The sequence below is a fragment of the Penicillium malachiteum genome (assembly GCF_028827825.1).
Source record: "Penicillium malachiteum strain IBT 17515 chromosome Unknown utg000001l:1.0-8184562.0:1.0-8186909.0, whole genome shotgun sequence".
Taxonomy (NCBI): domain Eukaryota; kingdom Fungi; phylum Ascomycota; class Eurotiomycetes; order Eurotiales; family Aspergillaceae; genus Penicillium; species Penicillium malachiteum.
Window position 1 is genome coordinate 376,598 of NW_026643094.1, and position 23,211 is coordinate 399,808.

The 23,211-nt window shown below is 46.4% G+C and overlaps 9 protein-coding genes across 9 annotated transcripts; 6 read left to right on the forward strand and 3 right to left on the reverse strand.

Annotated features, from left to right (window-relative positions):
- Positions 1 to 656: 656 nt before the first annotated feature.
- Positions 657 to 2,273, forward strand: N7483_000148 (sugar porter family MFS transporter; the record flags this gene model as incomplete). The annotated part of the gene is made up of 2 exons (XM_057083586.1): positions 657 to 867; positions 928 to 2,273. The coding sequence occupies 2 exons, from the start codon at positions 657 to 659 to the stop codon at positions 2,271 to 2,273; spliced, it is 1,557 nt and encodes a 518-aa protein (XP_056949735.1).
- A 1,560-nt stretch (positions 2,274 to 3,833) lies between these two features.
- Positions 3,834 to 5,609, forward strand: N7483_000149 (putative carboxylesterase; the record flags this gene model as incomplete). Its single annotated transcript, XM_057083587.1, has 3 exons — positions 3,834 to 4,200; positions 4,264 to 4,542; positions 4,603 to 5,609. 3 exons carry the CDS (start codon positions 3,834 to 3,836, stop codon positions 5,607 to 5,609), a joined length of 1,653 nt encoding a protein of 550 aa, XP_056949736.1.
- Positions 5,610 to 5,987: 378 nt separating this feature from the next.
- Positions 5,988 to 7,517, reverse strand: N7483_000150 (FAD-binding oxidoreductase; the record flags this gene model as incomplete). The annotated part of the gene is made up of 4 exons (XM_057083588.1): positions 5,988 to 6,565; positions 6,630 to 6,812; positions 6,904 to 7,027; positions 7,089 to 7,517. 4 exons carry the CDS (start codon positions 7,515 to 7,517, stop codon positions 5,988 to 5,990), a joined length of 1,314 nt encoding a protein of 437 aa, XP_056949737.1.
- Positions 7,518 to 8,148: 631 nt separating this feature from the next.
- Positions 8,149 to 8,598, reverse strand: N7483_000151 (uncharacterized protein; the record flags this gene model as incomplete). Its single annotated transcript, XM_057083589.1, has 1 exon — positions 8,149 to 8,598. The coding sequence occupies one exon, from the start codon at positions 8,596 to 8,598 to the stop codon at positions 8,149 to 8,151; it is 450 nt and encodes a 149-aa protein (XP_056949738.1).
- A 4,126-nt stretch (positions 8,599 to 12,724) lies between these two features.
- On the forward strand, positions 12,725 to 13,267 carry N7483_000152 (uncharacterized protein; the record flags this gene model as incomplete). Its single annotated transcript, XM_057083590.1, has 1 exon — positions 12,725 to 13,267. The coding sequence occupies one exon, from the start codon at positions 12,725 to 12,727 to the stop codon at positions 13,265 to 13,267; it is 543 nt and encodes a 180-aa protein (XP_056949739.1).
- A 120-nt stretch (positions 13,268 to 13,387) lies between these two features.
- N7483_000153 (uncharacterized protein) lies at positions 13,388 to 13,681 on the forward strand (the record flags this gene model as incomplete). Its single annotated transcript, XM_057083591.1, has 1 exon — positions 13,388 to 13,681. The coding sequence occupies one exon, from the start codon at positions 13,388 to 13,390 to the stop codon at positions 13,679 to 13,681; it is 294 nt and encodes a 97-aa protein (XP_056949740.1).
- A 2,220-nt stretch (positions 13,682 to 15,901) lies between these two features.
- N7483_000154 (putative aromatic-L-amino-acid decarboxylase) lies at positions 15,902 to 17,562 on the reverse strand (the record flags this gene model as incomplete). The annotated part of the gene is made up of 3 exons (XM_057083592.1): positions 15,902 to 16,457; positions 16,515 to 17,445; positions 17,514 to 17,562. 3 exons carry the CDS (start codon positions 17,560 to 17,562, stop codon positions 15,902 to 15,904), a joined length of 1,536 nt encoding a protein of 511 aa, XP_056949741.1.
- Positions 17,563 to 19,746: 2,184 nt separating this feature from the next.
- Positions 19,747 to 20,167, forward strand: N7483_000155 (uncharacterized protein; the record flags this gene model as incomplete). The annotated part of the gene is made up of 3 exons (XM_057083593.1): positions 19,747 to 19,798; positions 19,851 to 19,929; positions 19,990 to 20,167. 3 exons carry the CDS (start codon positions 19,747 to 19,749, stop codon positions 20,165 to 20,167), a joined length of 309 nt encoding a protein of 102 aa, XP_056949742.1.
- A 1,644-nt stretch (positions 20,168 to 21,811) lies between these two features.
- N7483_000156 (uncharacterized protein) lies at positions 21,812 to 22,447 on the forward strand (the record flags this gene model as incomplete). Its single annotated transcript, XM_057083594.1, has 4 exons — positions 21,812 to 21,866; positions 21,931 to 22,009; positions 22,090 to 22,272; positions 22,342 to 22,447. The coding sequence occupies 4 exons, from the start codon at positions 21,812 to 21,814 to the stop codon at positions 22,445 to 22,447; spliced, it is 423 nt and encodes a 140-aa protein (XP_056949743.1).
- Positions 22,448 to 23,211: the final 764 nt, after the last annotated feature.

Genomic DNA, 23,211 nt, shown 5'->3' on the forward strand with positions numbered 1-23,211 from the left:
CGCCCCTTTTGTCCGAGTACCCAGCAATGAGAAGATCTTTGCGTGAACATTCAAGCATTAGAAATCGAAACTTTCCGCATTTGCCCAACGCGTGTTTTACGAAGGATATAGGCTCGGATTGTCTACTACCAGCAAACGCGTCTTGCTGATCTGGGGAGACCATGCTCTCTCTACACCTGAATCCTACCCAATTTTGCCCGTGGGTGACCACGCCGGCCGGATCCACTTCATAAGTTGTGGGGGAAAGGGTCATGATTCCCCGCGTTTTCAGATCGAGCACACATGGTCGAATTCTGGGCACCAATTGCAAAAGGGGAATCCTTGAAGGAGGATTGAGATTTAACAAATTTAGAAAGCATGGCGTCTGGGGTTGCATAATTGCAAGAGTGGAATTCCCCGGGATTTTTCTCAAGTCCCACCAGATCGTTCAGGCGGCACTCGTGTTGATCAACGGCGGACGCCGATGCCCGCACAAAATCACCAGCTTCGGTTACGTATGGATCCTATGTGCCTAGGTTAAGCTCTCATGGATCCAAATTCCCCATATAGGGGGCCCGCAATCCGGATTCTGTTCGACCTCATCTTCTTTAGCGGATTTCTATCTTATGTTTCATTTTTGTTGTGCTTGACATCGTTCTGATTTGAGCCAAAGAAATATGGGTCTCAAACCGTATATGGGCCTTCGTGGCAATGCTCTGCTTCGGGCTGCTGTCATGCTGGTCGTGTGTCCGACATTCACTTGCTATGGATACAACATGAGTGTTGCAGGAGGACTGTTGACATTGGACACTTTCAATAGTCAATTTCCTAGAATGGACACGCTGCATGGTGACGCAGCTACCAAGCATGAAAATTCGACAATTCAAGGTTAGTGAGGCTCAAATAAGACTGGGTGGGCTAAGCGCTGACTCGGATGTGTCACTCTAGGCACAGTGATCGCCCTCTATACGGCTGGAGGTATTTTCGGTGCTTTGTCTTGCATCTACCTCGGTGATCTTCTCGGTCGAAAGAAGGTCATTTTCTTCACAAATCTCATTGCTGTTATTGGTGCCACTCTCATGGCCACATCCTTTCAATTTGCACAATTCATTGTTGCCAGGTTGATCCTGGGCTTGGGAATTGGTGGTTACCTTGCGACAGTTCCTGTCTGGCAGTCAGAGATCTCTCCATCACACAAGCGGGGGTCAAATGTCGTCACAGATGGTATCTTCGTAGGCATTGGTGTGACTAGTGCACTATGGATCGATCTTGGCTTCTACTTCATCAAAGGCAGCTCGGTGTCCTGGAGATTCCCTCTTGCTTTTCAGATCGTGCTCTCCCTCATTGCAATGGTCTTCATAAACCTCATGCCTGAATCACCTCGCTGGCTGATCAAGAAAGGCCGACGTGAAGAGGCTCGAGAGGTTCTTGAAGCTCTTCTCGATGTCGAGCACAATTCAGAGATCGTGACCAACAACATCTACGAGATCGAAGCATCCCTGGCTAAAGCCGGATCTGGATCCTGGCGTGATATGTTCACCATGGGTGAACAACGACTATTCCACCGTGCCTATCTCGCTGCCACTGGCCAGATGTTTCAGCAGATGTGTGGTGTGAATCTCATTACCTACTATGCAACCACGATCTTCCAGCAGTATCTTGGTATGAATGCCGTCAACTCCCGTATCCTGGCTGCTGCAATGGGTCTTACCCAGCCGCTGGGCGGTAGTTTGGCCTATTTCACCATCGACCGTCTTGGTCGACGCCCACTCATGTTATGGAGTGCTGGTGCCATGTCAGTATGTATGGCGATTCTTGCCGGTACAACTGGGCAAGAAGGTAATACAGCTGCGCTGGTTGTTGCTGTGGTCTTCCTTTATGCTTTCCAATTCATTTTCACCGTCGGCTACTCAGGCCTCACATTCCTCTACGCGGCTGAGATGGCCCCTCTTCAAGTCCGCGCTGCTGTGAACGCAGTATCGACCGCCACTGTATGGACCTTCAACTTTCTATTAGCTGAAATCACACCGGTCGGGTTCGATACAATCTCAAATCGATACTATATCATCTTCGCGGTGACAAACGCAGCTATCGTGCCCTGCGTTTACTTCTTCTTCCCAGAAACCAAGGGACGCACTCTCGAAGAGATTGATGAAATCTTCGCTCAATCGAAGTCCATCTTTGACCCACCCCGTGTCGCACGTCGCATGCTACAGGTCCAGGTTGGTCAGGCTCAATCTGACAGTGGCGATAACAATACCTCTGGTGATGAAGCTGTAAAGATGAAGGTATAATACTATTATCCTTCCATAAATCATGTACTGGTCGAGACGCCTAAAGGAATCTTGGTGATTATACGCAGCGCCCAGCTGGCCGGCCTAGCTTCAACGTGTCCGCTCGGATCTCCCATATTGAGTGACAGCCGTTGAAATACCCATATCAAGATGTTGCCATAACTAATATCGGGCATTTGCCCTGAATGAATTTCCATTTCACTTCTCAAATATTTAGTTTTCGTAGCTGGCATTGATTATTCGTACCCGTAGACTAGTAATGAGTAGCATCAGTGCCATATGTATGAGAGCACGGACCAGCTCGAATGTCATTTCAGAATCCTGGGATTCTGAAATGACACTGGTCCGTGCACCCACTGCTTACTGTAGCGGGAATTGAGCCTCGCACTCCCGATATACTGTAATTCTTGTCACCCAGAACAAGTCCTCACGTCGCGCTTCTCGCGGCACTGCCAGTGGAGCAGCGAGCATTTGAAATTGGGAGAGGTAGGTATGTCCTCAGCACGCGAATGCTTGGCCAGATGTGTCTTCATCCTCCACATACTTAGTAAGTACAGGGCTCAGTCCGAGTCAGTAGCATCTATAAATGACTAATGCCTGACGCCTCTTTGTAGATAAGCACCTACATCATGATGGTTATCTACAGGGTTACCTATATGAATACCTGGAGGGGAAGGCTAGCTACTACATAGATAGATATAGGCAACTGGTAACCCCACAGATATCCAAAGTAGAATTAAGAGATAGCCAAATAAACCTTGGAAGGGGTATTGTGAAGGGCTCAGGTCAAGTCTTAAATTCAGAACGAGCTAGGCCAACATGCTGTCTATAATCAAGCTTAGAGAAGAAGAAAACAGAGTGTGCGCAGGTATGTGAATATATCAGGGGCAGGCGGTGTAGCAGAGCGGGATGTGGCAGAATCTGAAAAGATGCACTCAGGGCTATGGCCGCAGGCTATAGATCATGCAACGGGTGTAACCCGTTACAGGTATTGATATATTCATGTTTAGATGTAATAAATAAAAGAAAAATATAGTCTATTGGTAGATCTGTGGTCTCTGAGTATTCTGCCAGACAGTGAGGAAACTCGAAAAACCACTGTAACCCAAGTGGGAAAAGAAGTCGAAGTCTAAGTCTACATCCCGAGGTCAATTGCGGTCTATTGACAGTATTGGAGGTCATATAAAAACACGGATGTCCAAAGCTCAAAATACTATTAAATATGGCAATTAAGTCTACGCAACAAATCTCTCGGGGCTATTTCTGGTCGCCGACCTCGGTCCCAGCGGCTCCTCCCCGCAATCCTCTTCCCCAAATACATTTTGCCGATCTGCTCGTCTCCATTACCAATGAAATGCTCCGCTTTTTGTTCGTTATCTCGGTCATTATCTATCCTTGATAGGAGATGGAATGAGCGGAATGATGTCCGTCAAGATGATAAAAGCCAGTAAATCCTCCTAATGCGATGTGAGATAAGCTGGCCGGAGACGCAGAAAGCCCAAATAACCTTTGTGTTCATCAATTGCACTTCATATTCTCCTTCTCAATATTTATTGAAAAATGGAGACCTCTCGCCGTCCGCACCTGAAAGATCTCGCCTATCGTGGCGTAATCCAGGGTGTCACAATCTCCACGGGCAGCGGAGCTCAGAGCAGTGAACTTTGTCACTACTTCGGAGGTGTCCGATACGCCCTGCCCCCGCTACAACGATGGCGCCGGGCTCGTCAATTGCCCGCCAACTACACATATGGTGACCGACAGCATCCAGGTCAATGTGATGGCGGTGCGGGCCTATGTCCGCAGCCTGGATTCATGGAACTCTCCCCTTCAAACGAGGCTGCGTGGACCGAAGATTGCTTCCAATGTAACGTTTGGGTTCCGACAGAAGAACCTCCGAAAGGCGGATGGCCAGTTTTTGTTTTCATTCGTAAGTCACTGATCATATCCCTTCATTGCAGAATTGAAATGTGAACTGACATAAATCCAACAGACGGTGGTTGGCTACAGTTCGGCTCACCAAACGGCTTCAATGCGGCTGCCTTACTCGGTGAAACGGACTTCAAGGCTGTTGTGGTTATGCCCGCGTATCGTGTGAACCTCTTCGGTTTCCTATACTCTTCCGAACTCGCTGAGGATGCGGCCGCCGTTGGTGAGACTGTAGGAAACCACGGATTTTGGGACCAGAGAATGGCATTGGAGTGGATCAAGGGAAATATCCATCTGTTTGGTGGAAATTCTAATAACATCACTATCTCGGGATACTCTGCTGGTAGGATTAATCGCCGACAATGCTCGCCGGTACACACTAGCTAATCACCAATCTACACAGGTGCAAACTCGGTCTTCCATCAGCTAGCCTACGATCTACGCCAACCCGAATCCGAATCCATCGTTCGTCAAGCATGCATGTTCTCCAATTCACCAGCCGTCCAACCAAAGAGCCCAGCCGAGACACAAGCTCAATTCAACCAGCTACTCACTGCAGTTGGCATTCCTCTCACACTATCAGCAAATCAGAAGATCGCCCGTCTCCGCGCCCTGCCCCCACGCACTCTCCTCGATGCAGGAAAATCAATTGACATCCACCAATTCCGACCAACAACCGATTCGGGTTTCATTCTTCCAACTCTCTTCCAATCCCTCGATAACGGTGACTTCGCACGGAATATGCTGAGACGTAATGTACGGCTGATGCTTGGCGAGTGCAGCGACGAAAGATATCTATACGCGGTGTGGTTTCCACCAAAGGCGAACACACTATCCGCCTTGCGTACTCGATTGATTGCCGATTACCCAGAGAAGATCGTGGATGCCGTTCTCCCGCTTCATTATCCTGATGGCAAGCTACCAGCAGATTGTAAGGACTGGGTATCCGATGCCTGGGGCAAGATCTATGCCGATATGCAAGTATACCATATGCAGCGGGGATTGATCCATGCTCTCACATCCAATACCGGGAACGTCGATGCTTCTCGACTCATCCACCGATATCGCATTGAATACCGTGCAAAGTGCATGGATAAGGCTTTCCCGATCGAGTGGGGTGTTACTCACTCCTCTGATTACCCATTATGGTTCTGGGGCAACGGCGATGTCCTGACTCCAGCTGAGAAGAAGAGTACTCATGAAGCGTTCATTGGCCCATTGGGCCGTTTCATCCAGGGACCTAGTGCCGCTGGTCCAGAAGGATTTGGCTGGGGAACAAGTGGACGTGAAGGCGTACGAACATTGAAGTCAGATAGAACTGTGGTAATTCAAAAGGACGCATTGTGGGAGGAGGGCGTGAATATCTGGAACACACTTAGAGGTGTGGATCAGGCGAAGCCAAAACTCTGAATAACATGATGTCAATAATTGCAACTTTCACCAACTAGCAGGTCTTGTAGTCTAATGGTCATGACGTCAGATTCTGATTCTGAAAGCCCCGGTTCGATTCCGGGCAGGACCTCTTTTTTTCATCATTTCAAGTGGATAGAGAATTTCTTTTTTTGGTGATTTTTGGAGGCCGAAGCGAAGGGCTTGACGGGACCCACGCGAACCGAACAATGTGGTGGAGTGGAGTGGATATTTGGGTGAACGATGCAAGTAAAGAATCAATTCAAGAACTTGAAAATAGTAAACAGTCATATTCTATATGAAGAACCTGTATATGAAATAGAGAAATAGGGACTGGTAGATCTAGTAGATAATAATTCGCAGTATATGAATCTTCAATCACAGCTTCCACTCGTGAGCATTCGTGAGCCCCGTAGTTCCCGACTGATCATCCTGATCCAAATAGCCGCATACTCTTCCTTTAGGATCCCACTTACGACGAATTTCCATCAATCGCTTTGCGTTATCATCTGCCCAGAATTTCGTCTTGCGTGCCTGGAAATCAGAGTCCCCAAGGTATGCGCCGACGGAATGACGCTCAACTCTTTTCATAACATTTTTCACCCAAGCCTGGCACCTCACATCATCTGATTCATCTTCCCACACGGTGTAGAGAGCAAAGTAATGATCAGATTGTAAGCTGAGAGCCATATCTGGTAGCTTTCGTCGGCTGCATGGATTCATGGGGTACCACAAGGCAAATGCTTTCCGATGTGGGAGAGTTGTGAACGCCTCTTCCAGCACAGCCGGAACGTCAGCATCATTCTTAATATAAGCATTCTCGGCGCAGTAGCGGTGCTTCTCTGGGTTTGCCCGCTCTTGATTATCATATTGTTCATCCAGACTGTCTTCCTTGCAGAACCATTCTTCAACAGCTCCATCTGGGCGAGTTTCTTGAGCTAGGCGGAGTGCTTCCTCTGCCTCCTCGGGGGGTGTTCTTCATCACGACGAACAAGATGAAGAAACTCATTTCATCTGAACCTTCAGCATATTGCGAAATAACTGCGATCTCGGTGTCGTTGTCAAAGCTGGGCGTTATGGATAGGATCCAGTCAAAAGCCTTTCGGTACATGCTCATGGGGTATATATATCCCGATGATCGGAAGCCTTTCTTGGGGTATGGAAGCAAGCTAAGATGAAATCGTGTGACAACAGCAGGGAATCCTGTTCAAACATGCAAAGTCAACACCGTCAAGGTGACCATAGAAAGCGGGAACTGGAAGATAGCGCTGAATGAAACCTTCAAGGAACTTACCAGGACCAGCACCTCGAGCCGCCCAATACAAATCTCGGTTTTGAGTTGAATTGCAGTGGATCAATTCCCCCTCCGCTGTCACCACATCCAAACCAACTACTCTCTCGCAAGCCCATCCCCAATTCTAAATTATCAAGTCAGTAAATCTATTCCCACAAATTATGGTTTCTTCAGTTGCTCCATACCCGACAATTCCAGCCCATACCACCCTGAAGCAAGAATCCACCCAGCCCCACGTCCGGGCAGTGTCCACCAGGAAACATCAAGCCATGCTCTTTGATAAGGACCGAATTGAGCTCGCGGCCAGTCATACTGGGTGTAGCCTTGGCTGTCATATTCTCCGCATCGACTTCCAGCTGCTTATAGTTGCCGAGATCAATGAGGATAGAATTGTCGCGTACGCTCCACGCAGCCCAGGAATGGCCACCCGATCGAACCGCGACGCGACATTTCTGTTCGACGGCCAACTTAACAGTTTGCACAATGTCGGCCTCACTGGCTGCCTTTACAACGGCTAGAGGGAAACGCGAAGGTCGACGATGATTGAAGACACGACCGACGCGTGCTTCTTCGTAGACTGTGTTCTGTGCGGTGGCTTTCCAGATAACTTCCATGATTGTTGATGAAGAGCTCTTTTGTCTAGGTATACTGTTTGGAGTGTCTAAATTTGTGCTCGATACCAGGTGAAAGTATTTTGAGTTTCAAATTGATGGGGTCGAAAGCCTTCTTATGAATATTTCGGATGATTGGACTCCCAGACATCACAAAGTGCCAAAGCTCACATTAAATGTAGCTTGCCGATCGGATAGACGCTGCACTTGAGTGTATCAAATGGATCGAATGATGTGGACTACAATTCCCCGTGGGGTACTGTGGACCGCGAGTGTCCACATCCCGAGGTCGAGTTAAGGTTGTGTATCCCGATTCCCGAGGATTACTTATGCTACGAGGACATGAGTTTCCTGAGTAAACATTATTTTTTCACATTGAAACATCAAAATTTCCAAAATCATATTCTGCCTCGTTGGTCACACGTTCCTTTCGTCGGATCTTGAATTCGTACGGTATATCGTTGAGGGCTTGAACGAATCCTAGGATGAGAGAAATCAAGGTCAGTGCAAGTTCATATAGACATGGACGCTAGGTAGGAGACATACATGAAACCAGATCATTTTGATGACCACCAACGACTTTCCAGTAGAGTCTTGGAAGAACTTCAAGTTCAATGAAGACGGTTGTGTATATTTACCTACCACCCTGGAACGTGTGCTCAATCAACCACTCAAGCTTGAAGCATGAGCCATCGCGGGGGATTCTATCCTCTGGAACGTTCAATTTGAGGAGCCGTCGCATTGTCGGAATGAAGCGATCCCAATCCGCCGGAGACTGATAAAATGCCAAAGCATAGTGATCGCAATCATAACCAGAGTATCCCTCATTATGATTATTAGGCTCATTGAAATGCTGGTACAGATCCTGAGGTGTTCTGTATAAGCTCCGACAGGCTGGACACACATATGAGCAGTCCTTCTTGTTTGCTCCAACGACACCATAGAGCCATTGATTCCCATGCCCCAAAAATGCTTCAACATCGACATTCTTTTGCAAGACATTGGCAGGCTTTATCACTATGAATGTCAAGGCAGGGCCCAGCATCACTGGCTTGTTGACCCAAATACCCTTCTCAGGACTCATGATGATATTCGAGAACACAGGGCCCTGACTTGGAATAAGTAAAGGCAGATAGAATGATTGAGTCAAGTTTTCTGGGCTGAGTGATGGCCTCCTGGTTTCGATGATAGAATAACTGCCAGGCTAGCATAGAATATTTGTCAACAACTCTCTGCTAGCTGAGAAAGAGATATGGGTCACATAACCCTTGAGATACCTGCGGACAAAGCTTGAGGGCAGCCTCATTTACTTCTTCACTGACTGAGTTCTTCACCACGGAGTCGTGCTCATTTCCTCCACTTGGAACACTGTCATTCAGCCGTGATATCGTGTTCCAAATCCAAGTCGGCACTGCTTGGTGCTCTGGAAAACTATACACTTTCAAATGGTCCGGTGATTGCATCATCTTGACAGGTCGCTAGCTTCCAACAGAATAAGGAAGCTCTGTGATGATTGAGCTTCTGAAAATTTGGGACACAAGGAACATCAGCTTTATATAAAGTGAGGTAAAGTCAGTAGGTCATCCATTTTTCACAACAGGAAGGATTTTACAGTAACAAGTCATTGAGGCGTACATCACTCATGGACCAGGCAAGCCTGGTCTGTGTAAAGCACCAGTCAGAGGAGACTCGTACTTCTCCAATGAGGTTCCTTTCCATCATAGTCAACATTTCATTTCGTTTCCGCCAATTCTCATCTAGATTCCGACAGAAGTCTCGATAATTCACAAAATGACAAGAGTACCGGAGAGGATGTCCGTGTCATAACTCTGCAGAAGAAAAATCAACAGGGCAGGGATTCAACCGCCCCAACAGGGACAGGATTATTTTAGCACTGATCATTTTGGCAGTTGGACACCATGCAGCAAACAAACAACGGTGTTGAAAGAGACTTTACCCCTCTGGGTTAATACAACGACTTGAAATCGAAAAAGAAATAAAACGGCATTGCCTCTCCGAGACTATTGGTTGTTGGATCTACGCAAGCGAGACTATTTTCACTTTCAGATGTGCAGAAGCTTTACCTAATTAGTCATAATAGTGCTGCTTTACTCCTGGTTCACTGCGCGAATGATATCCAATGACACACCGCTAGAGACGCCTCTCGGGCGCTCAAATTTCCATCTACTCCACGTAGCTTGGAAATGAAAAAGAGATGAGATCTGCGGCGGGTGGAGACATTAACATTGAATAGTTCGGAAGGCGATGGATATTAAGATGATAACACGCAATACAACACTGGAACGACCATTCTCGAGCTCACTTTCCGGATGAGATTCCATGTTTCGGACTGTACTACTCCGTAGAGCTATGACCATCCTACTGCCTTAACTGCGCGCAACGGGCGGACTGACCCTTTAATGTTGAAGAAAATATAATCACAGCTTGAGTGCTTTTAGATCTAAGTGGTTCCGCTAATAGCAGAAATTTTGAAGTGCTCCCGAGGTCAGCCCTGGAGCCCTGACTATGTACGCAGTAGGTTACAGGACCAGAGGGTATACTCAAGTGCTACTAGTAGTAGCAGTCAAAGACAGCTCCGAGTCAGATTGAACCTGTTCAATTCCGGCCTCTGAGTCACCATTGAAAGCTTTCAATGTTCCGCTTTAAAATAATCCCAGTAAAATCCGTACTATAAATACCCATGTGCATATCGCAATGGTGTAGTGATAAATACTACTGGTGGACTGATTCGTGCGGACCGAGTCATGCTCGGATGCCTACTGACAGATCCTACTATACGAATACCGCGACCCTACCACCCCTGCAGTACTAATGGATTCCGAGTGATGGACATAATTGATTTATATACCTGTCAAATTCAGAAATAGTGACTAGGTAGTAACTATAAATTGCAGCTCAAGGGTGTCAAATGATATCGGCCCTGGAGTATCACATATGGTGGAGGATCATTGGCTCATTCGAAAAAAAGGACGGAAAACCCTGAGGTCATGGTCACCGCTCGAGCTCGAGTTGTCCCAGGGGCTAGTCGGTACATGTACTAGGTAGCAGCGCCTTGTGTGGATGCCTAAGTGAGTCGCGAGGCATGTTGTGCATTAACTCCGTATGTCCTCATTTCCAGATGTCGGATATTTATTTCAGCCGGGCAGGCTTCAAGTTCTCAGCAGTTGAGAGTCAAACATCATAGATCTACTCACTGGCAGGTGGATGGCACTGACGCTCACCTGCTTCCTGGGCAGTGGTAATGCAATTTCCGTTTCGGAGTACCTAAGTAGTAAGTACCAGTGGTATTATCGGCAATACTAGTACTACTCCGTAGACTTTCTCCCCATCCGTCCCATGGGCTACAACATTTGAATAAGAAGCGTCCAAAAATAATTCAAGTATTCAATCTAGCCCCCAAGGCCGAGTCAAAGTCCGTGGACGTATAGACTGCACATGTGGAATCTGGATAGTATCCACCCGTGGACGGCACTGGCACTTGAAGTTCATACATATGATATATCCACCCGTGGACCAGGCTCCACACCTGCATGATTCAAGCACTTGAGCTGATGTAGATACTAGATGATAGAGTGCCTCTCTTACTACTTGGGTTCCTGCACTTTTACTTCCAAGGTTATCGCCTGTCATAACTTGAATCCTCAAGGAAAGAGGCAGAACTTGAATCAGCCTACGCATGTGCAGCTTATCTCTAGTGCAGCCAGTTGCCTATATCCAACTATGTACATGTAGCAGCTAACCCTCCTTCCCCTTCAGGTAACCCCGTAGGTACTTACATAAAAAGAGATGTAGGTCATCAGTCACCTCTAGATGCTTCTGACTGAGCCCTGTACTTAAGTATGTGAACATACCTAGCCAAGTACTGAGTGCTTGTCCCGGGACATGTGTGGGAGTGTGGAGAGGTGAAGGAATGTGTGGGCCGGGCTAAGGATCTGTGAAGGGCAGAAGCGGATTTGATTCAATCTACTCGGACCACGAACTGTGTACAAAAAGAAGCTTAAGGAGAAGAAGTAGACTTCGGGCACGATTCGTCAAGGAAGAGGAGGAATGTTATGGGTCACGTGGATGGTTGAGCTTTATACAGGCAAGGCCTGTACTCTTTCAGGGATTCAGCCTGTGACAGGATCTAAGCCCTTCTCGGACCTACGGAGTACAGTCCGATAACATGCCTTTCAAAGTTCCCAATTTCGCTGTTACAGGGTAATTAGCTTACGACTTTTTGCTCCACCAATGGATGATTAACTACTAGCACCCAGGGCTGAGCGGTGTTTCAATTTGATTTATCTTTGTTAGATTTTACGATCTATCGATTCCACCTGTGACACTAGTACTATCTGGGGGCCGCAATTACGTGGTCTCCATAGGATTTTTGATCGTAGTAGCGGCTATCCAATGACCTACGGCCGGATCTACCCCTGAGTCCTAATTTTGGAGCTCTAGGGGCGCCTCCTTTGGCCAGATGAACTTTAGCGCATACAATACACTAGCCAGCCGAAAGTGGGCATATTGGCTACCATATCAGCGAATTGAACAATGTGAAATACGCAATAGGGAGCCTCGGATTGGCTTTGTCTAGTATGTTAGATGATGAGTCTATGACCGGGATTGTAGCTGATGCATCCGGAACTGGGATCCAGCTCATTCGTCGAGGTGGCTTCAACCTTGTACATAAGTTTATGATGGACTTGCATTAGTCAAAGTCGCAGCTATAGGCTTAGGATAAAAGTACTTACTGTACTAGGTATGGAAAAGCAAGTGATATTTGCATATACGTATAAATAAATTACAAGATAAATCTAATTTTTCGAAAAGGAGAAGAAAAAACCAACCCTGGAAGTGTTGGTTATGTTGGACGGAAATCCCTCACGCTATCTCTTTCTCTATCTCTTTGATACACTTAGGCCTCTGCTGATATTTAAACGAGGTAGTGTGAAAGTCCTGAAGCTATTCATGCTGGTGCCTTCATCTGGAATTTACACTGGCGTTTTATCAGAGGAAGGTATAGACTGATGATGGTCATCGACCTCGGAGTCGACGTCGACATTAGCTCTCACTTCCATATCTTCTTTCCTCCCACCACAACCCCTCTGAACCTCGATACCTTTTCTCTTCTCCGTTGAACTCCCCCTTCACGGCTTGAGGTTCTTTCAGTATTTTTCTTTTGACTCAGTTCCTGATTGCCTATCACGATGGAGCTGCCACCCGTGTTCGAGGGTGGTAGAACCCGCTCCCAAGCAGCTACGCTTCACACACACGAATGGGACCTGGTGACGCGTCGCGAGGACTCAGATACACTGCCAGCTTTTACTGAGCTAGATGGTAATTTTGAGTCAACAACGAAGCTTGCCGACGAATATCTGGAACTCTTGAACAAGAAGAGAAGCTTTGTTCTCCAGAACCCCAAGTTTCAGACCGGGGGTACCATGATCAACGCAACGATTACCAACCTAGTAAAGCAACTGAGAGGTGAAGACGGCATCGACAACGGTAGCCCAGCAGTGATCGAGCATGCCGAGGGCAGCGGCGGGAGCCCACTTGACTGGATAAAAGTGATCTTAGGCTTCAAAGCTCAGATCTTTTCGCGTACCCAAGGCACAGACACGAATGACTTCTGGCGCGCTCGGCTGGGTGGCTACCTGATAGTTATCAGTGAGGCAGAATGGGTTATCCTCGCCAATACATCAAACACACATTCCCAGCGGTGTGGACTGGGAAATGGAGCTGGAGACTAGGCAGGCCAGAAAACTTGAGGTTGAGCAGCACATGGGCAAATTAGCCAAAAGTGAGTCCGTTTCTCTAGCCAAAATACTCCTTCATGACTTCAAAGCTTACCATCCCTAGGTTTTGCGCATATGAAGCTTGTGCTAGAAGGGCTAGAGGAGAGCTGTCAGTCAATTGAAGGTATGCGACGAGGAGCCGAAATCTCTCTTTTTCAGGGCTATTCAGCTCCAACTCAACCCTTCGATTCGACTGGTGAGCTTCTCATTATTGACCACGATAGTGATGAGTCTACACGCAAAACTATACACCAATCGCCTATGACGCAAAGCGGTCCTCCTCTAGAAGCCGACGATCTTCAGCCCGAATTCATCTCACATCTCATGGTTCACTCGCAGGCCCCTGAGAGTCCCAGAAACTGGGACTAACACCACCGAATCAATCCACCTACCTAGGCAGAGCCTGGCTGGCCCAAGTCAAACAAGTCCATCCATACCAGCTACATATGGTAGCGAATCGCCGTCAATCAACATCTCGCCACTAGCTCAGACCTTCGATTCGTCGACACGTATGGTTTCCACAGCCAAGGCCCCCATAAGACGGACTGACGATGAGGTGGCTCGAGCCTATGCCTTCGTAAACCAGCTGCTCGATGAAGGAAAGAGCTGGAACCAGATCTGTCGGCTTTACACAGCAGAGTTTAACGCCGAGCGCACTTTAGGTGCCATAAAATGGTTTCAAAGTGTTTGCAAAAATCATCCAGAAAAGATAGGAGTCAGAGGACAGCCAGGACACGTGGTACTTAGGATCTCTCCATCACGATTACGTGAAATATCATGATTGTTTCCACTCACAATCCATGTCACAGGCACTTCGCGAAAGAGAGCAAGCAATGGAACTTTCCTTCCCCACAACGACACAACCCATTCCCAATCAGATAATTCCGCCCAAAGTGTGGGGGACGCTACTAGTCAAACGAATCCAGTCGCTTTTTAGGCAGCTACCATTGATACCCGTTGGACCCCTCGGATCGAAAATTTTTAGGCAGTTAACCCCCTGCAGTGGTTGACTTGAGGCTTCTGAGAAAGAAAATAATATGGAGTTGCTGTTCTCTGGCCCTATTCCGGTGTCTCCAGGACTCCTGGGTATCATAATGGAGGGGGAATACATTCAATTATGGCAAAGACAATTAGCCGTGGATTGAATATCATGAAAATGAATACCAAATTCGCACGTTAATCACCCGAGTACAGAATATCCTCGGCTGGATTGTTAGTGGAGTAGCTAGAAGGTATAAAGAGGGATACCTAAGGGGATACCTAAGGTGGTAGCTAAGGGGGTACTTAGGGGGGGTACCTGATGGAGGTACCTGAAGGGACAGGCTAACTGCTATGTAACCCTGCCCAGGTGGTAGTAGATATTTATATGGATAAGGAAGAACAATAGAAGTAAGTATAGGCTAGTTACTAGTAGCTGTATACCTATAAGGCTATAGCCTATAACCTATTACCTGACTCGGAGTAGGTCAACTGGAATAATGCTGGGCGATCAAAGACCTCCAGGGCTCCCGAGGTCCAGTACCGGAGTGCGTAAACATTTGAAGACAAGAGGTCTACTATCTATTCTCATATATCCTAATTGATATACCACCTTGGAAGTAGCCCCTGGAGGCACCAATTCCTTTCTCGATGGCTAGTTTAGATAGGCGGTATGTGAATTACGATGTGTTTATAGGAGTCACTATGTAGTAGGTAGCCTAGGTAGTAGGTATACGGTATACCAATTTTGACCAATTTTGAACACTTTGTGTACTTTGTGTACTTGTTAGCTTTGACCCAGCACTTGAGGCTAAAACCTATATCAAATTATCATTAACCTTGGAAGACTTTCTTTGTTCAACTTAGAAATTAGCTTCCCCTGTTCATGTTAAGGTGTTCCCTACCATTGGATTTAGCCAAATCTTCCACATCAGCTTGAGGAACACCAATGCGACCGTGGAAGTGGGCCACTATTATTCCTGTGTAAATTTGTTTAATATAGAAGCTGAAAAGAGAGAGGTGAAGGCGTCTCTATCAGTTATAAAGGTCGGAAAGGTCTACGGGCGGAATTTGGTGTACCCAAGCGGCTTTACGGTCGCCAGCTCCACCGAAAAAGAAGTCCAGTATTAGTTCAATCCATGTGTAGGGAATCCCGAATACATCAGGGGGTAATGATCTGGGAATACACATGTAGGCTCCTTTGACCCATAGGACGAATTGCTTTCCCATTTCCTAAGATCTTGAAGGCTAGGATGGTGCATCTTTGCAAGAGAATTGATCCGTGGTTGTTTTGAACCGATTTCAGTTCAAATGTCTCAAGTTAGGGATTACATAGGGAAGCAACTTGAAAGAGATTGATCGTCTCCGTGCCAAAATACTAAGTATTCATGGGAAGAACTTGAACCTTAGTGGTAGATCTTGAATTTCCAGGTAGTAGCCCTGGAGATTCTGCATATTTTCCAAGATTTGAAGAACAACATTGAAGATGAATTAAATCGCATCAATTCTACTAGTATATTTTATCCGTCCCGAGAAATTTATACCCAACCTGCTTCAAGGACTCATCTCATCATGACTATGATAACACCATACCATTTCAAATGTTGGTGTTTACTTTTGTTGCAAAACCTCTTCAGTAGTGCGAACAATTATATCAAAAGCATTGCGAACATATTTCTCTTCCGCCATTGGGTTCGCACTGACCACTCGAATGACATAGACGCCATCCACAACAGTGGAAGTAATGAAGATCTCACCCCGGGAGTTGATCAACTCGTAAACCTTTTTCGTGATCCCATCCGCAACCTCGTCTTTGGCGCAGACTGCACCACTATCGCTATTGGATGCTTGTGGGTTCTTGACGCGGAAGACAGTTAGAGCGAAACCGGGCTTAGTGGCAATTTCGAATAAATCAGAGCGACCACGAATGAGATCAGCAAAGATATTACCAAGACCAATGGTCTTGCGAATGTGTGCCTTCATGCCATTCAAGCCATAACTGCGCATCACAAACCAAATCTTCAGCGCTCGGAAACGGCGACCAAGAGAGATAGACCAGTTGCGGTAATCAATCACAGTACCCATATCTGAGTATGGGTTGCGGAGGTATGTAGGGGTGATGTCGAGGGCATTAGTGAGATCAAGTCGATTGCGGACAAAGAGAACGCTACGGTCGCTTGTTAATTTCGAGATAATCGAAGTGTAGAAAGGGGTTGAAACTTACCTCGCATCGAAGTTGACTAGCAACCACTTGTGCATGTTCATGTTGAAACTATCAACACCCTCAGCGAATTCCTTAGCAATGTACTGCCACTCATCGGCCACGAGAGAGGCGCCCGCGTAGGCAGCATCGACATGGACCCAGATGCGTTGCCATGCAGGTTTCTCCTGCAGCACAGCCATGATTTCAGCAAAGCGATCGATGCTGCAAGTATTGGTTGTGCCGAACGTCATGGTCAAATGGTAAGGAACCAATCCATCTTTGTCACACTTCTCTAAAACCTCACGCAGACGAGGTCCTGTCATCTCCATATTATCTTCCAATCGGGTAGATACGCTACGGAAACGTGTTCCAGCAATCAATGCACCCTTAGCTGCACTGCTATGTGTTTGATCACTCGCGATAGCCACGAGCCGGGGTTGGCGATCCATCTTACGCTCCTCGTATTCTGTAGTACCTTCCTCAAGACCTTCAGCCAACACCAACTCACGGACTCGTCGCTCACGCGCCGCGACCATCATGGTGGCGATAGCATCACTAGCACTATTTTGAATTACACCACCACCAAGGTTCTCAGAGGTGCTCAGGAAGCACGCGGGAAGTCCAAGTGCCTTAGCAACCCAGTCCATAACGATAGTTTCCATCTCCGTGCAAGCCGGCGAGCATAGCCAATTGAATGCTGGCGCTGTGAATGCCGCGGAGTACATCTCACCAAGGATACTGGGGTATGTTACGCTCGCGGGGTAATAGGCCATGAAGTTCGGCGACTGCCAATGGGTCAAGCCTGGCTTAATCTTTGTGTCGACATCCTGTTGGATCTGCTCCCAGGTCTCCGGTTCTGCAGGCGGGTTCTCGGGGATCAGAGGCCGAAGGTATCCGGGTTCAAGTGCGGGGAGAACTCTTCGATCGGGCACGCTGTCGAAATAGCCCAAGACTGAAAGAGATTGTTGTTAGCGATCCTGATGCCAGTCAATTGGCCTTTTTTCGGTGTCGAAATCTCACTGTCGTCAATTGCGGCATGCGCCGCCGTTCGGAATTCGTCGCGGTCCATTCTTGGCGCTATCGTTGACGATACGGAATGAGAGAGTATACACTGGGCTAGGAGGTTCAGGAGTTGAAAAGTAGCAATGCCAATCAAGCGATTAAGGCTTCGATTGAGAGACTAGTTCGAGTTGGAAGGACAGGCCAAAGATCTGCAGACTCGGAGTTGTCAAGCGCAGGGCGCGTCGGAATAGTTCCGCAGTACCGAGGGGCGCACAACTCACCATAATGAGATAAGCGAAGTTGATGATTTGAACTCCGGTGAGAACTTGACTTTTCTGACTAGATGCTTCTAGTAACAGTGAAATATTCTGGACTTCCAAAGCATCAGATTCTTGAATGATACTCTATCAACTTGTGCTCAATTGAACGTGCTTCACATTCGAAGCACTTGATTTCCCCGCGACAATTTCTGTTATCGCTCCATGTCCCTCCACAAGCCCCGCTGATAACCCCACGCCAGTTGACGCACTATGATCTATACATCCTTCGTAACATCCGATCTGATGATGTTTTCTCTACAAGTCTTCTTCCCCATCTCTATGTCTTAAGATCATTTGTCCTCAACATTAGGCCCCGGTAAAGAAGTTCTCAGTTTCAATGCTCTTCATAGCGGGAAAATAAGCAAGTTAGAACCCGATATTCCCGTCATACCAGATTCAACCCTCTGGCACCGAATGCAAATATAGGGGCCTTGAATGGAGAGATTAAAATAGACCTCTCTCCAGGGGTATCCCGAGAAGATATTCGAAAATATTCGAGGTAGAAGCGAGTAGGAATTGCTCCGGAGGCTCCGGGTACACCTATGATAGTCACACAGATACCTATCGAATCCTGGACGTGAACACGACAGGCTCAAGGAACGAGAATAATTCTGATGAGCTCCTCTTGAATATTTCAAATTTCTAACATCGATGGCTAAGAGTTATCTGAGAGCTCAACATTAACTTTACGAACCATGTAGTTGTTTGGCTAGTAGGTGGACGCACGGCACTAAATTGGCACTAAAAATAGTTAACTCGCTGAGGCATACCAGAGCGATGTCTTAAAATGAATCATTGGTCATACGAGTCGCAGATCCCAGTCGAGTCTCGTGCTCGAGTGGCATACTATGTAGGTAAAAATCTGATCTAGGTATCGTTCTACCTTGTACCTGAGTATTCTGCATGTGGCAATATCTGGGGAACCTTACAAGAGAAAAATGCCCAATTTATAGTGACATGAAACTAGCCGTAGCTTTTGTGATGCATTGCCTCAGCTTCTAACATCAAATCCTGTCCAATCCAGTCCTTTAATGTCAACTTATCATTCCCAGCATCCGAATGCTTCAGCGGGGGTTAGCTATGAATCATTTTCTGAAGACACTGACTCCGGAAGGCTGATCATATCAAGGCCCCACTTGACCAACGAAAAGCCATTGCTTCAATCATTGCCTCGACAAGTGGCTTTAGTTTGAATTGATGGATTCGGTTCTGGCCACGCATGTGGGCTCGGGCTCATGCCCAGGCGTTACGCAAGGTAACAAAATTTAAGACATGATCGAGGCTTAGTACTACTTTTCATATACATGTTTTGTGCTCGATAATGCTTTGGATGACGGAAATTCAGGATGACAGGCCTGGCGGGGAATAAAAATTTCAAGTCCGTTCATGTACTGCAGCTCTACCCAGGTTCCCTATGAGCTAGATGTTACGTGATAGTAGGACGGAAGAATGTGAACAGGGAACGCCAATCGATCTTATTTAGGCTGAACTTATGTGTCCTGAGTAGTTTCGAATCTACAGGATATTCTAAGAGTAGCACTGAATCCGAATTAGGGATTTGAAGCAGGGATTCAATCCCGGACATGCATGCATGGTTAACATAAAATTTCTAACCCTTACCAGTGGGCCACGATTGATTTTTAGAATCGCTCATCAAGTTGGTGAATACGTACCGCATGAGAATTCAACAGCACTAGAATCACACATCACTGGCTGGCTGTAAAGAAAGACTTGTAGTAGGAAATCTGGATGTCATCAATGCTCATGTGAAGAATCTGTCAGAGGAGGGGGTGTGCTACGCGGTCCGAATTTTCTATAAATTCAGCCTTCATGTGGCTCTTTATCTGAAATCCTGAAGTTTATCGGCTATCACTTACTTGAGACTAACAGATTTTACCAAAACAACATTTGAACCAACTCAACTCTTCATAATGAAGTCTACTGTAGCATCTTTGTTCCTGGCTTTGGCGGCCACTACAGCTGGTATGTCTTGCATCGGCGAAACAATCGCACTCTCGACTGACTTTTGAGTAAGGTCTGCAAATCACCTCTCCTGGCCAGGGCGAATGTGTTGATTTGAGTCAGGGCTTCCCTGTCAGGTGGACCTCTGTGGAGTATTTCCTCATATTTCAACCCAGGTATTACTGAAGGAGTCCTCTAATCAGATCACCTAGTACCGATCCCTCAACTCTCACTTTCCGCCTCACAAATTACAACGGGGCAAGCCCGCCTATTGATGAACCCTACCCACCTAACCGGGCTGTTCTAGTCTCTACATCCGAGGGAACACACTCCTTCCCAGGCGTGTCTAATGATGTCGCCCACGGATTGGCCACTATCAATGACGGGTAAGCTCTACTAGAAACCCATATTTGTTCGTCGAGAGTTCAAGTTCTGATTAAAAGAATTTCACAGCATGGGATTTGAGATTTGGATTGTATCCCCCGTTCATGGTGGAGCCTTAGCTCAATCTCAACAATTCAGACTCATTCCGCCGGGAGGTTCTTGCACGTCTACTTCAGCATAGGCCCGATCTGGACCATGTGGGAGGAATAAGCGGATATTGAGATCCAGACTGTATCTGACGTTCATTCTAGCTAATGGACCACTGCAATATTCCAATCCGAGGCCTACCACACTTTGATTGCTGGTCATTACTAGTACTGCACATGTGGGAAATATTAGATAGTGATATCTAGCTCCCCAGTCAATTGAAATATTCAAGTTTTGCCATTTCCAATGTTTTGCGCCTCGCATTTTATCTTGTTAGCATGGTTGCCAGGTGATTTATCATTTCTCATTCCTGCATATAATATTCATGGATGTAGCTTTGAACCTTCCAACTTGAACGTTGGAATCTTTTTGAATAATAAAATGACCGTAGGAGAAAAGATACTGACCAATGAAGTCGAATGCACATGGGGAATTTGGGGATTATCCTAGTATCTCAGTGCGCAGAGAAATAACCAAAGAAGGCAATCCTCATGTTCAAATGTTCTTAGGTATAGAGAATACACATGAACCTTCACCTGAGCATTTTTTTGCTTCCGAATGATATGATGCACATATGTCAAATGGTATACGTCAAATAAGAAGCCTCCCAAATGATAGTGCTGGGCATTGAGGAAGCTTTTCAACTTGAAATTACTTAACTCAAAATGCTCAAGGATTGCCAGAAATGGCAGGCAATATGAATTGCGATTCCACCCCAGGCTGGGTAATATTTCAATCCAGAAGCACTCCCGACAAGGAAATGCCCTGTACTAGGAATATCAAGAACTCTGGGCCAGCCCTCAGAAAGAATGATCAGAGAAACTTTCCCATCAGCCATCGACTCCAATTTAGTCTGGAGTGCCTCAAATTGGCATATCCATATTATGTAACAATGTCCCATCCAGCCAACTGAAACAACATTCGAGTTGATGAGATACCTTTCCCTTTTGATCTTGAAAATGCACTTCAAATTTTAGCATCGAGTTCAAATGTCATTTGATTTATAAAAGCCGGTAAATCGAATTGTAAATTGACACTCCGGTTTCTAACAGGAAGTAAGTGACCCTCGACTTCCAAGATTGACCTCGAGATGTATACATGTGTCACCGATCGTGTGAACTATCCCCAGAAGTCTAATTCCGCCATGCGTCAACATGATCAAGGGAACCCAGAAGGTTTCAAACCTGTGCTCTGCCAGTGAGCCAAAGTATCATCGAGGGTGCTGCTTGAAAAACCCGACGAAACAGAGATATAGATGAAGTTTTTCAATGTTCTTGGAAAATTCCCGGGAATGGCCGGAAGAGCCTGGTACACATCAGACTAAACTAGCAATGGAGGTTTAAGACATGACTCAATAGCATCAGTAGTATGGATACGACCACAGAGTAGTATATTAAAGTGTCCTTTGCCCTTTTGTCCGATCTCTTTACCAAGAAACCGAGCTTCAAAGCCGTCGTAAGGCGTTTTTACATTGAAAGCCTTCCGGGTCTCCTCCATTTACCCATGATGCGTTCATCTATTGTGTCTTTCCTTATGGGATTCGCAGCTACAGCTGCTGGTGAGTGATGCACACGTTTAGGCCAATGATAACAGTGAATCCCGCACGCACTAACACCAAATAGCTGTTACTCTCACGCTTCCCACAGATAGTGCATGCATTGACTTGACCAAAAATTTGCTTGTCGAGTGGACTGCTACTGCGTATGATCCCTATCACTAAGGCCTTCCATAGAGTGACAGCTCTATCAAGATCGTATTAGGTCATTGCTAATTCCTACCAGCCAGGAGGTTCAAGATATTACAGAGGTTTCCTTCCGACTTGCAAACTATAACGGGGCATACCCTAATGTCAACGATCCACTACCACTATCAGTTGATGGAAGTGTTCCTACACAAAGGGGTTTTGTCCTCATTCCTCGCATGAGTTATGCAGATGCTCTGCGGTACTACAATATGAACAATGGGTAAGTCAGACTCGGATTCAATATCGACTACAGAACCACCAGTGGCCGAACGATTAATTTTGAACACAGGCAAGGATTTACTATCAGAATCACCCGTGGCAGCCTCGCGCTGGAGGATGAATCCCACCTAGATGAAAATCATATCACGATCGCAAGACCGGGCGGTGGGTGCTAGATCTGAAAATTTGGAATCGAAACAGCCTGAGGCAAAGTCAGCGCTCATTTGCACTGCATGAGTGACAGTATTTTACCGAAATCTTCGGGTTGACTGGGATTCTTCAACTTGAAGCCTTTTGATACCTAGGTATTTCCGAGCTTTTGTATCAATCACACTCCTTCGTGCCCAGGTGATGTCTTAGGTATGAATGCTATTGCGACGTCTATTTTGGCCGACAATCGCATAATCTTACCACTGGCACATGTACTTCAATTCTCTCACTAAGATCGCTAATATTAATTCTTCAAATGTTATTCAATTTGACCAAACTACTCCCCGCAACATCAATGTCACGGTACTAGTAGTGCAGCATTTCCTTGATGAATAGAAGTAAGACAATACACATGTGTACCTGGAAATTGAGCCTGTGAAATGAGTGACAAATTTTTGGAAAATGGTGAGCAGTCAAGAGAATAAAGGGAGCAAGTCTTAGAATAAACACCGATCTCAACTACGGGGGAGCCAAAAAATGAATTTGCATTTTCAAGATACCAAAATTGATACCAATTTACATGCGACCTCCGGTAGTATGAGGCAGGTCCGAGTCGTCTTAAGGCTGCCTGGGGTTCGAAAAAGGGACCAAAGCTCATGCAATGCTTAAGGCCAACCACCAGACATATACTTCACTTGGTCTCGTGATCGCTCTATGATCCCAATGCTCCCATGCAAAGACGACAAGATATCTCAATATTTGCGTCGTTTACAAAGACATGTTCCAGGGT